The sequence below is a fragment of the Molothrus aeneus genome, chromosome 1 (assembly GCF_037042795.1).
Source record: "Molothrus aeneus isolate 106 chromosome 1, BPBGC_Maene_1.0, whole genome shotgun sequence".
NCBI classification, from domain to species: Eukaryota; Metazoa; Chordata; class Aves; order Passeriformes; family Icteridae; genus Molothrus; species Molothrus aeneus.
This window is the reverse complement of record NC_089646.1, coordinates 37,411,747-37,425,344: the sequence shown is the minus strand read 5'-3', so window position 1 is coordinate 37,425,344 and position 13,598 is coordinate 37,411,747. Positions and strand designations below refer to the sequence as shown.

The following is a 13,598-nucleotide window of genomic DNA, read 5'->3' as shown; positions in this document are numbered from 1 at the left end:
TAGTGTCTTAGGCACATGGCCATCATAAGCTTCCTTTGAGGATAAATATTCTGGGCAGAATAAAATCATTTAACTTCTGTCTTTAAGACAGGTATCAAGGGTTAATATTCCCAGCAGTCTGTCTTGATCATTAATCAGTAATAAATATCCTTCTAGAAGAGCTTTGCATTAGAAACTGATAACATACCAAAGAAACCTTGCCTTCAACAAATGAATAAAACATCAGCATAAGAAGCCATTTCTATGCAGTTTCCATAACAATACTGAACCTTGACTACTTAGTGGTGTTTAAACATTTCATTAAACTAGAAAATTATTACCTATACTGTGAATCTAAAAGTTAAGTGTGTTGCCAGCACATATTTGCCAAAGGGACACTAATGTTTATACACCAGGCCAACAAACTATCTTTATTCAGATGTTCACTGCCCATTCCCAAACTCTGTGACTGTTAGTAAGTGGTTTATTAAAATTAAAGCTTTGGTACACTGACATCAAGTACTGCATCACTCTTGACTAGAGTTACAAGTCCCAATCACATGCACTGCCCAAGTGGTACGCCTTTCCTCAGTTGCTGTTATGCCTAAAAAAAATTTAAATATCTCATGTATAGATCACTAGGGCATGCACAGAAAAGCAAGCAGAAAGAACAAGGCTCAGTGACAGGAAGACCTGCAACTTCAGCAAGCAAGCACTGGAGTGCACAAATTAGGAACAGTGAAAACACAGATTAACAAGGAATGTGTCCAGCCTATCTCAAAACACTCCAACCAAGAAATACCCAAATATGCTGTGTGAAGGTGCACAGCACGTGGAAACCCAGGGCATCGGGAATATTTCTCTGTCTGCTCTGGAGTGCCCTGACACCCAGGGGAGAACTGACTTTGACCCTCATTCATGGAGAAAGTTTCCTAGACTTCAAGATCAACTAGAACCCACAAAAGTGTGAAATAGATTATAGAGAGTAGTGTAGGTGTATCACGTGGTGAAAAATTTAGGTTTTGGGATTTTTAGTATGTTGTGGATAGAAGCAAGATGGAGGGCACAGGGTGTCATCCTGGGTTTCTTCTTCATGCTTCTTCTTCCTTCCCCTTCATGGGTTTGGGTGGCATTTTGTAATTGGGCAGAAAAGTTTGCTTTGCAGGCTCTGTGGGGTCAGTTATTGGGTTAAAAGGGAAAATAATCTAGGTGTCCTTTCTTAATTGGATAGTTTAGTCTTAAAAGACCTTGGATCAAGAGATAGTTAGCCATTTTGTGCCTTCTAATGAAAAGCTGCTGAACTCACAGCAGTGAGACTGTTTTACTGATAAAAAATAATAAACACTTGAGTCCAAACATGAACTACTGTCTCAAGTGCCTTCAATCCAGACCCAGAGAAACCAACAACAGCAGGAACCAAAGGCAGTGATGGGGGGGAAAAAAGAGACTGAATGTATATATATGGTGTATTAGCACATTAATTATCTAGTTTTAAAAGTGATTCAAGACTGACAGCATTTGGCAATTAACAAATGCACCCTGCAACACAGGAGAAGCAATCAAACAGAAAAGAGTCTCTGACCATGCAACACCTGGTCTTGTGGCTGGTGGACAGTGACTTGTCCCAGCATCTAATCCAGCCACAGTGTTAGAAAATATATCACCCAAATAAAAGAAATATTCATTAAAACAACTACACTGGTAGCCAAACGGTGGGGCTGAGCACCAAAAGGATGAATATATATGTTGTGGATAAGTAGACAATAATACACACAATCAAATTGATTTATGCACCAAAAGCTGCACTGGCTTGAAGATAAAACAACACCCCTAAAAAGAGACATCTCAAGCAAGATAGTATGTAGGATTGAATTCACCTCTGGATGAAATAAATAAATTCAGAGAAAAAAAAAAAGGAAAAAAAATCCTCTATTTTTACATCATGTACAGCTTTAAGCAGCATATATCTATATTGTTACTTCAATGGCTTTCTGAGAGGAAAAAGCAGCACAGCTAATGTGAAGCCCACACACCTTGTGGTAAATCTGGTTTTAAAGGTATTCAGCAGAAATACACTAATTTAGAAGAGATGAATAGGAAAATTATCTTGGAAAACACAGGTGAAAGACATATTGTTCCAGTAGTATGAGGAAGCACAGAGCAACTCATTTGAGTTATTTTAAATTAAACATCTTCCTCATTAGCTGCAGTCAGAAGTATTTTCTAAAAAAATACAGTAAACAGTAAATAAAAATACAGTTTCTTCATAGAATACTTTTGCTGGTTTTACAGTTCTGGTTTTCCCTGGTTCCCTGGCTAAAGAATGATTTAATATTATTTAATAAACCAAAACCAGGCCCAGCTTTTAGAAGAGCTGAGCTTTTTCTACAAAATACAAAGCATCCATAAATTCTGCTGAAGAACAGAGAACTGGCAGGCACATCTTGCAAGTTAAAAAAAAAAAAAAAAAAGAAAGAAATAGCTCTTTCTTCAAAGGCCAGGACTGAAAGGGACAGGTAACACAAGCCACCCTAATTGCACAAACAGAAGCAGCACAGAGAAGATGTGTGATGAAAAATTGAAACTAACTTGGCTAAAGTGACTGAATTTTCTGTGATACTATGCATTTGTTAATCTTCTCTTGCAAGCAAACCCAGATATTTGGAATACCAGGAAAAAATCCTGCTGAAAAGCCTAGAAATAAATGACATGTAATGAGACCATAAAAAGAGGAGGGAAGAAATAGAAATAAATCCCATGAAATAAAAAAAAAAAGTATTCAATTGAAAGGGCAATATCTTTTTCTAAAGTAAAATAATAAATTATCTATTGTGAAGGGTTTTTTTAAATTTCTTTTTTTTTCCATTTTATTGTCCTAAGTTTTGGGCAGCAACAATAATTAAATAGTAAGTGCTTCTTTTAAATTAGTTCTGAATTTTATTTTAGCTGAATTTTTATTCTGTATTTGCCAAGAAGGACGTGGATCTATGATGGAGCAAGTTGAGAGGGGGGCAATGAAGGTGATCTGAGGGCTGAAGCACCTCTTCGATGAAGTCAGGCTGAGAGTGTGGAGTTGTTCAGACTGGAGAAGGCTCCAGGGAGATCTTAAAGCAGCTTCCAGGACCCAAAGGCGGCCCCAAGAAAGCCAAAGGGGGACTTTTTCAAGGACATGTAGTGACAGCACAAGGGGTGGTGGCTTTAGAGTGGGTCAGATTCGATTTCAGAAATGTTTTTTTTACTTTGAGGGAGGTGGAATACCAGAACAAGTTGCCCAGAGAGGTGATGGATGCCCCATCCCTGGAAACATCCATGTTAGAGCTGGTTGTGGCTCAGAGCAATGTGATCTAACAGAAAGTATCCCTGCTGACTCTAGGGGGGCTGGACTAGATGATCTTTAAAAGGTCCCTTCCAACTCAAACTGATCTGTGACTGATATATATACAGAAGCACCCATCAGCTTTTATTTTGGATAAGTATAAATTCTTAAAATAATAATACAGCGATTCAGCGCTGTTTTTCAGGCTGTGTGGGTAACAAATCGTTATTTATTCTAAGTCTGAAAAACAAAACCAAAAACCACAACAGCATTTAACAGTGGATTTTGAGCAGTTGCTTCCAAGACATGCAAGCTGCCTGCACAATGACTCAGAAAAGACACAGTTCTTTTTGCAGGTAGGATTAACTGGTTTAGTGATGCTCAAGAATATTTTATACTTTGTTCTAAAGTAAGGAAACATAATACAGTCTACAGCAGAGAGTCATTCACTTTGTAACAAAGGCAGATAGAGCTATGTAAGGCTAAGGCATGTGTAACACAAAGTATAAAAATTGTTACCAGTAGCTTAATGATGCTCTTGCACTTTAACAAGTTTGAATGTCAGTGCTGATACAAGTTGCACCTTAGCTAGATTTCTTTAAAACTAATTTTAGGATTATTTCCACATTAAACATATATTTTAAATATTAAACATATTCCAATCGAAGCTATTGACATTTACACCTAATCGTGACTCTCATTTCTAGGCCTTGACGTGAAATGTTGGGGCTCAGGTGCCTGGAGCGCGAGGAGAAGGAGGAGGAGGAGGAGGAGGAGGAGGAGGAGGAGAGGAGGAAGAAGCTCACCCAGCGCGTGGCTGCAGCTGCGGCAGGGCTCGGCCAGGCTGACCGCCGCCTGCTGCAGCTCGGCCCGCGGCGGCGTGGGAGGCGGGTTCGGGTTCTTCCAGCCATTGCATTTACAGGATTCCTCGGCCTGAAATCAAAGCAAAGGGATATCGATCAACACCACAGAACACAGGAATTTGCTGGAACTGTATTATTTCAAAAACAATTTTTTTTTTTTTTTGGAGGGGGAGGATGAGAAGAGGGGACTTGGGGAGTTTTGCTGTTGGTTCGTTTGCATTTTTATATACCACATTACTTATTTCCTTCTTTTCTGGAAATTATCAGAAACAGAATAGTGTCCCAAACAGAGAGATTAACACAGAATACATAACCAACCCTGCCTAGCTCCTTTGCAGACAGCCCTCACTCTACTGAAAAAAGCATTCAAATATTTACTAGTAAACCAACATTTGCAGATCCTGCTGTTAAAAATAGGTTAGAAACTGCTGTAAAATCGTTGATAGATCATTAAGATGTTCTGTTAGTTTGGTTATTATATTGTAAAAGGGGTTAAAAGGGTACTTTTAAGAAGTGTGGTACTCTATGTACCATCATACACCGAAGTGCACCACCCCCAAGCAAAACGAGCCAGCCTGGACAGAACTGTCATGGGCCAATCAAGCACCTTAAACCTTCATGCAAATGAAGGATCCAAAAATAAACCAATCCAAAGGGACAAAAAACAGGATAAAAAGGGGCATCTGACCCACTGAATGTGTGCCGCTCCACGGGGACATCACTGCTGAAAAGAAGACCCAGCGCCAGCACTGCAGCATCCTCGTCGGGACCGCTCCTGCTTGCCCGTGGGCCCCCATGCTTTAGGCCTTTCTTTTTCTTATAATTAAAGCTGAAATCGCTTAGAACCGGGAGCTTGCTCTCGTTTTTATCACTGCCACCAAGACAGATTTAATTATTTAAACGGGTTATCCAACAGGCAGCATGTTTGTCACTGCCTCATCAGCTACACTGGCACCAAGGAATCTCACACAGCTGAAACCAAGCCCATGTCAACTCAGGCAGGGCTAACTAATGCTGAAATAACCAAGCAATAAATGCACTATTGGTGGAGGCTGTTTAAGGCAAAGAACGTTTGGCCACAAAAGCAACAGATGCCAAAGACAGTGGCATTTCCACTGCAACCTGCTGCTTTCCTTAGGAAGTTTGCTTATGCTCACTGTGTGTGAAACAACCACCAAGAGAATGCAGCTAAGAGGGAAGACCATGAAGGAAGAAGTTGTGACTTTGGTAATCGTGTCTCAAATCATTAGAAGATCAAAGTACCAATTCCAGTTATCCAAAGAGCAGCTTTACAGGTGAGGATTTTCTTCTGCACATCCAAAAGATCTTGGTTATTCTAACATCATTAGTACTCCTATTTGAAGATCTAATTGGAAAGAAAGCCTGCTTTTCTACTCTTCAGTGATATCTGTGCACCGGGTTGTAAAAAGATACTCATGAAATTGCACTGCCAAGACCTCAGTGAGGAAAGTATGCCAATTGCTGCATAATATTTATGGCTGCAACAATCTTAGTAGGAAAAATTGTAATGGTAATATATGCAGCACTAATGTATCATTTTTCAAAACTGATTCTGCATGCATTTAGTGTGATCTATTTCAGGAACCTATTTCATTTTCCTTTTAAGTTTCCAAATCCCATCCTACCTAAGGAAGAAGAACGCAGGAGAAGCAGAAAGGATCACAGCTTGACAGCTCCTAGCACTGACAGCTTTGCAAATGGCTGGTAAATTGTTCTTTTAAACTCATTTCAATATTCAGTAACCTGAGAACCAAGAAAACTGCTGCCTGCAGTTTGCTGAGCACCACATGATGTTTTTACCATCTCTGAGGCTTAAGCATTTACCCAGCTGGGCTCCTGGCCCTGGGTGCCACGGCCTCTGCCTGTCCCGAGGCAGTCTGGCCGGCACCAAGGGCTCTGAGCAGCATTTTCTGTAGGCACCGGGGTGACTCAGAAATCCACCTGCAAGTGCCCAGCAAAACCATCTCTTCATTATTTCCCTTGAAAAAGGGACTACCTGCATGGCCTGAACCTCCTGGCTCTCCAAACTCACTGAGAGGGTGCAGACTGCCTGCCAACCCGTGCATTTATAAAGTGAAATCAGAGAGGCTTCAGGATGAAATGAGGGGAAGATGAAAACAAATTCTTTTTCTAAGTCTCATAAAATGCAATCTGCGAAGATTTATGGTGAAGTTTATGTTCTTTTCCTATCGTGTTTTCTGTGAGTAATGTGATTGGCAGAGAAGTGAAGTGTAATTTTATGGCAGAAGCCGTCTCTTGCAGTTTCACAGGCATTGAGCCAGTTGTGTTTTCATCCAGCCCTACAGGCCCTCCAAGCTAAAGGGATTTGAGGGATCAGAGACTGAGGGATACCTGTGAAGCACAGACTGCCCCACTGCAAGGACTCTGGACATCTGGAAGATGACACAAACCCCTTATTTTCAACTAGCTTCCCAATGCAAAACCAATGCCAAATAAACTATAGACATTTGTTTTGTGAGAAAGGCAATGTTGCCATGAAAGTTTTTGCATTTAACATAAAGCTACAGAAACTGTCAACCAAAAAAAGTCTGAAAATGAGATTCTTGACAAAGAGAACGCAAGAAACAATTGTGAAGGAGTTGTCAAACAAAAAAAAAGATTGACTATTATTTTAGGGAAGTAAGATTTGACCCTTCCCATGCAGCTGTCTGGACAAATGTTCAGCACTGTAAATTACTGACATATTACCATGCTTATTATTTATTGCCTTAAATCAGGCCACAATGAAGCACATCCAGAACTCCCTCTTAAAAATAGGCACAAGCTCTTTGAGATTTTTTTTCTCTGAGTGGAAGAAGTATGTCACAGAAGCTCACCAAACAATATTTACTATCAAGCCAAAAAAACTATAAACCGTGAGTAACTATGCAAACTTTAGTGTTGCACCATAATTAACAGCAAAGATGCAAACAGATGCACGAATCGTGATAACAGCTCAGTTAAACTGACAAAAATAAATATCAACCCACCCACAGAAGAACAAAACCAAAAAACAACCAAATTTTTTTCTGCTCTTGTTGGTATTTCCTCTCCAGATCTTTTTGCAACAGCTGTTAATTGGTATTGTTCGAATTATTCTTGAGACCTTAACCAACCAACCACTAGGGTGGGGTTTTTTGGTTAACCTCAATAAAACACCAGAATCAGCATTAATGTTCTGTTAACCAAGGCAAAACAGAACCTAAAAAGGTCCTCTTTAAAACTTTTATTGTAGACGTTGACAGTGCATTTTGCAGTGAATATGCAATGTGCATTCCTCAGTGGCTTAAATTGCTGAATTGTTTTAAATGTTCCACAGCATTTTGCTCCTTCAATCCTTTCTTTGACTATCTTCAGCTTTTTTCCTTTCTTCCTTTTTTTTAATGTCACTCATCTGCTTTTCATTAGAAAATAAAGTATGACTTCACCTCTGCAAAAACTTAATGTAAGATCAAAGCAGTTTTGAGGGAAGGAAGGAAAAGTATTTGAAGTAGAGCATCCACTCCTTGAAGCCCTGTTTTCTGGGACATCTGCAGAGCTCTGATAAATCCACTGTAGAACTTGTGCCCTAATGAGGCCTGAAAAATAATGACCATCATCTTTGCAGGCCCAGGGATCATGAACACCACACTTCATTGGTGGTTTTTAATTAAATTGGAGGAGTGCAATAAAATAAAACACAACAACTACACGCTATTGCCTTCCCCCCTCCCTGCAAACAAACAAACAAAAAAAGCCAACCACAAAACAAGCAAAAAGAAAAAAAAAAAAACCCATTGCAGAAATTATGTACATGTTGCACTGCATAACACAATTTCAATTTTCTTTTTAACTCCTTCCATGTTTGGTGGAGTGTTACAATGGGAGAAATCAAACTGTCCGGTAGCTCTGGGCAGTGAAAACTATAACTCTAGGAAACATAAAGTGATCATTTCCCTTAGAATACTGAATAAGTATTCACTGATAGGTCAAAATGGACCATGAAAAAATACAGCACATTTTAACACAAATTGTCAGAATTATATTTAAAAGGAAGTACCTGAAAGTTACAATATTGCAAATATCTCAGCCCCTTTTGGGTGAGTTTCAGCTCTGCAAATAAGAATGAATTAAAATGTTACAATAACCTATTGACTAAAATATCTCTCCCCCTTTTGGGTAGTGAATGGGCAAACTTCAAGCTAACTTAATTATAAGGCAAAAGACCCCAACAGTTCTAAATCTGAGTTTCAAATAGCTGTTGTGCAGGATTTTTCTTTCCAGCTAAAAATCATACAGGTTACCCTATTTGGTAATTGAGATGCAAAACAGGCTCAACAGATTATGCACAGAACATTACAGATATTCTCTATTTCCAGCAAGTATAATTACTCTAGAAAACATCTTCTTCCTCCCAACACAAAAGCTGAGTAAAATACCCTATAAGCTTTTTCCTGCTGGTAGCAAGCTCAAAATGATATCTTTATCAAAGAGTATCATATAAACTATAATAAATACACTGATGAATTTAAATAATATATTTTTCCTACTCATATGTCCAGTACCCAAGAACCAGACAGCTGGACACTACTCAAAGAGCCACTCATATGTATCAGGAAATTAGCTGACCCATTTAACTTTAACAATACAAAATAAGCAGTTTAATGGGCAGCTTAAAGGGCATGTTCTTAATTTATTGATTGATCCAATTATTTTATTCCCTGTACTTTCCAGTTTCACTTACAGAAGAGAAGTAGGCTACCATATAAAGCTTTTATTAATAATAAGCAACCAGTAAAGTTGTACCTTGTAAAGTTAATGGTAATTTCCTATTTAAAGGAAGATGCTTTAATTGGGGCTGTAAGACATTATAAAACCGACCCACTCCACAATGAAAGTGATAAGAAAGCTTTAGATTACCCTTTGTCTCCTATACACTTCTGCAGAAAACAATACATTTCAAGTTGAGCTTCAAGGAGCTGTACTCAGTATAAAGAGCCCAGCAGTCACATGGCCAAATTGGCCTCATCTTAATCTGCCTTATAAAAATCAGGAAATAAAATATTTTCTTATGGAAAAGGTGGTACAGGTTTACCCTATGAAAGCTTTTTTTTTTTATGTGTGGGAAAACTAGAGGCCACTCTAGAATGAGAAGTGGGAAGAAGTGCTTCCAGGAAGGATCAGCAGTGGCTCTGGAGCCTGGGGCTGGGATTTTACTTCCACATCTGCCCATTGCTCACCTGCTGCAGGGCCTTGGCTAAGTCATCTCACCACAACCCCTCTCACTCTGTCTACTGTGCTTATCTAAAGCAAAAAGCTTTTCTTCAAGGAGATATTATTCTTTGTGCATGTGCTTTAGACTACTGGGTTCTAATTATATCTGTAAACACCCAGGCATTACTGTAAGACATGTATAATGAAAAATAAACAAGTTTACAGAAAACTTAGTGTACTAAAATAGTACATATTTCACCTTATTTACAAAAAAAGCTCCCAGTGAGACGGAAGAGAGAGTTGTATTTTTACATATTGTAAACCAATAGGGAAAAAAAATGCAGAGGAGGCTTCCTCCTACATCTTCATTAAATATATTTATGTGTGTAAGTCACACAGTGCTGCTTTTATGTAAAATGCTGCATGCTCACATGCTTAATGCTCAATTTCACAGTGGACAAAACCAAAATGATGTATGCAGCCATTCATACACACACAGACACAGCAAGTGCCAAATACAAAACCCCTCACAGCACACAGCACTACTGTGTACCTCCAAAAGTCATGAAAACAGCACCAACTCCTCTCATATATCTTGTTCAGAATGCCACCCTCCTCCTTCAGACTTGGGCTTTTAAGAAGGTTTTTACTAAGAAGAGCCTGTTCTATGCCTTCCACCCAGACTTTTCTCACAGAGGAACAAGTCAAGTGAAGCAGCTCAACAGCTACAGCTCTCCTGGTCCAGTTCTTTTATCAGGAAAAAACCCAAACTCCACATTTGTCTAGTCTCAGCTCCCTAAACTTCAGGCTCATTCTGCTCAGGATACGTGCACACCAAATATGTATTTACCAGCAGTCCTTGTCCATGTTTCCCATGATGAAAAGGGATGGGCTGTAAAGAAGGACCAGGAGGACCAAGCACCCTGCCCCTGAGCAGTGCCCTTAACTCTCCTCTGCTCAGCATTTCTGCTCTCACCAGTGACACTCACCCTCTGCACAGTCACTGACCTCTCCACCTGCTTGTGTTCTGACTTTATCCCTAGCAGACAGGTGCTCCCTGGCTGTTACTCCAAACATCCCTGAGGCTGAGCTCCTAATAAATTCTGCATGCTGAATTCTGCAATGAAACTCCTGTGGGAGAAGGTGATTGGTGTTAAGGATGCTGTTACATATTTTAGCACTCCAACTTGCACAGCTCCATGTAGATTTACATAAGATCCACGTACAGTCACTAGTTGAATGAGAACAGATGTCCCCTTTGGAGATGGCGTGTTTGCCTCCTCTCACTCTTTTGCACTCACACGCACAAATGCAAAATCAATGAAAGAGAAGTTGCAACCCAAAGTAAGAAAAAGTTTAAAGTTACATACTGCACTGCTACAGTTGGCAAACCAGCTTATCGAGGCTACAGTTTCCAGCAAATCACTAATGTTACAAGCCAAAAAGGGTCCTCCTGGATCACCTGCCAGGTGCTCAGGAAAAAAAATAAAACATTCTTCCACCCTGCACTATCCTTCCCACCTTATCCCACAGGAGAAGCTTGCAAGGAGCTTCCAGCCTGCTTACTTGTTTTTGTTACGAGATCTGAAAGCAAGCTGCCTGCCACTGAACTGCTGTAGAGAAGTTAAACAGCAATTTTAATCTGAACACAGTGCAGTGTTTAGTGCTGGAACTGTGCCTACATCCTGGCAGGACGAAAATCCCCTGACCATGGGTCCTGCTCCATTTATCAGTACCAAGACACACATCCAAGACTTGTCACAGACGAGGCCCAGCAAGGACACCCAGCAGAGCACTGACAACGGGAGCTGTTCCTGCTCTGTACCCCATCACCAGAGTCCTGCAAGAGGGAAAGAGGAGCTGACAGCAGGCCACAGTGTACCCTCCTTCCCTCCCAAATGGCGCTCACCTCGTTTACCACAAAGCACCTGCAAGAGAGAGGCTGGTGAGCCCCCAAAAAAGCAAGGGGTTTCAGAGGAGACAAGGCTTCTCTATAGCACAGCAACATCTGCGGGGCAGAGCACTACAGGAGAAGGCTTTCACCCTCAAAAACATCATCTGGAGGTGCATCAGAGGGGAAAAAAAAGCACCAACCAAGGAAGAAAAAAGCAATTCAAACACACACACACACACACACACACACACTTCCATAACAGCCCACAAAAAATTTACCCACTTCACAACCAGCTTCATTTATTAGCAAGTCTTGGTAACATTAAAATATGGGGGTGCAAAGGGGAATTAACACTGGGAAAGCTTCAAAGCATTCTGCCCACAGTTAGTGCTGCCAAGTCCAAGTACAGCAGCTGCTCTTTAACCTTATTGGCACTGGTGTAATCTCACACTGTCCCATGCATGCTCCAAAGCTGAAGTGTAGGTGCCTGCACATGTGGGAAGAGCTAAGACATTGCAATGTGTGGCTTCTGTAATTTTCCCTTCCATGGCAGCATTACGCCATGCCCTCAACCTACAGCTAAATCTCCTCGCACCGCCAGCCAGAACTACAGAGCCACAGTGCAACGATGCCTCGTCTCGTATGTCAGCTTGGCCTTTCACTTAACATCTGCCGAAGTAAGAGAACAGAGAAAATAAGATGCACTTTTTTCACAAACAGCTACTCTCGAAGCTGAAAGCATTACTAGGGGATCTGACATCAGCACTGCCAATCTAAATATGTCAGACCCGCTGTGCATCCACAAATTGCCTTGACAGCAGCAGCGCAGCCAGCGGCCCGTGCTCTGAGCACAGGCGACAATGACCGCGGTCTGAGCTCTAGAGGCGAGAGCGACAGCTCTGACCGAGCTCCCTCCCTCTATAATAAGCAGGCGAGTCCTGCTTCTCCCACCAAGAAGAAAATCGCAGGTGGACAGAAAGTGCTTGTGATGGGAAACCAGGAGCAGCACTGCTGAATGCGAGCGCAGGCAGACACGGAGCAGAGAGCCCTGCTGGGGCAGGCTACAGGTGCACAGGGGACCCCGCCGTCCGCTCGGGCACCACACACCGGACACCAGCCCGGCGCTACGTGACCGCAGGGGACACAACTTTCCCAAGCGCGGAGACCGCGCCCCTTCGCCCCTCTGCCAGAGCTGCTGGCGACAGTGGCAGCTCCAGCCCGGAGCAGCGGCTTCAGCGGTGTCAACAGCTCCGCGCTGCGAGACCGCGGCCAGGGCGGGCTGGAGCAGCCCCCGCCCGGGGCCGGGACCTGCGGGCGGAGCAGAGAGGTGCCGCGCTCCCCGCCCGGGATGTTTACGCGGAGAGCGCGGCAGCAGCGCTGCTCACCCAGCGCTCACGCCAGCACCGGGAGCCGCCCCGCCCGCCGCCGCCTCCCACGGAGGGACTGCCGGAGCAGCGGGAGGGTCGGGCAGCGGGACGGGCAGCGGGACGGGCGGGCGGGCGCCGGCGCTACCCGCGCGGTCCCGTATTCGGGGCGCGCGGGTTTAATTTTTGCGGCCACGGGCCGAAAAGCTCAGGGGGAGCAGGATCCACCGGCACCGCCGTAGCCACCACTTCCTTGGGCAGCGCCGGGCGGCAGCCGGGCCGCCCCCGCGCCCGGCAGGGCACGGCCCTTCCTCACCGCCTCCCTCCCTCCCTCCCTTCCTCCCTCCCCTCCCCTCCCGTCAATCCCCACCCTCCGTGGGCGGGGGGGCTCCCGCAGCCGCCCGGCCGGGTACCTTGCAGGCAGAGTAGACCCCCAGCTTCTCCAGCTTCTTGGCCCGCGGCGCGGCGCGCAGCTGCGCCTTCTTCCCCGCGGTGCGCGCCGAACCAGCCCCGCCGGGGTTCTCGGCGGCGCTGCGGACCGGCCCCCCGGCGGCCACCCCCGCGGCGGCCGGGGAGCCCTGCTGCGGCCCGCCGCCGCCCGCCGCCCCGGCCCCGCCGCCGCCAGGCTCCGCCATGCCCGCGGCGCGGCGGCGGCCGCCCGTCCGTCCGGCCCGCCGGCGCGGCGCGGTGCGCCCGGCCTTGGACCCTCCCCTTCGCCGCTCCGCCGCCGGCGGCTGCTCCCGGGGGGGCGGGAGGAGGGACCCGCCGCTCCGCGGGCGGCTCCTGCCCCGCCGGCGGGGGTGGGGGGCCGGCACCCGCCTCCCGCCGCTGCGCACCGCAAGGGCGCGCCCGCCTCCCTCCCTCCCGCCCCCCCTCCCTGCGCGGGGGCTGCGCGGGGGCTGCGCGGGGCGGGCGGCGCCCCCGCGGGAAGGGCGGCGGCACCCGCGGCGTGCGGAGCCGCTACGGAG

At 44.6% G+C, this 13,598-nt stretch overlaps 1 protein-coding gene across 1 annotated transcript in view; it reads right to left on the bottom strand.

The window, feature by feature from the left end:
- KAT2B (lysine acetyltransferase 2B) overlaps window positions 1-13,265 on the bottom strand; it is a 40,461-nt gene extending 27,196 nt beyond the window's left edge. The window contains exons 1-2 of the mRNA XM_066555223.1: window positions 13,044-13,265; window positions 4,102-4,228 (exon numbers count right to left, since the gene is read on the bottom strand). Of these exons, the coding sequence (XP_066411320.1) occupies window positions 4,102-4,228; window positions 13,044-13,265 (349 nt within the window). The remainder of the gene's footprint in view (window positions 1-4,101; window positions 4,229-13,043) is intronic.
- Between the last annotated feature and the right edge of the window lie 333 nt (window positions 13,266-13,598).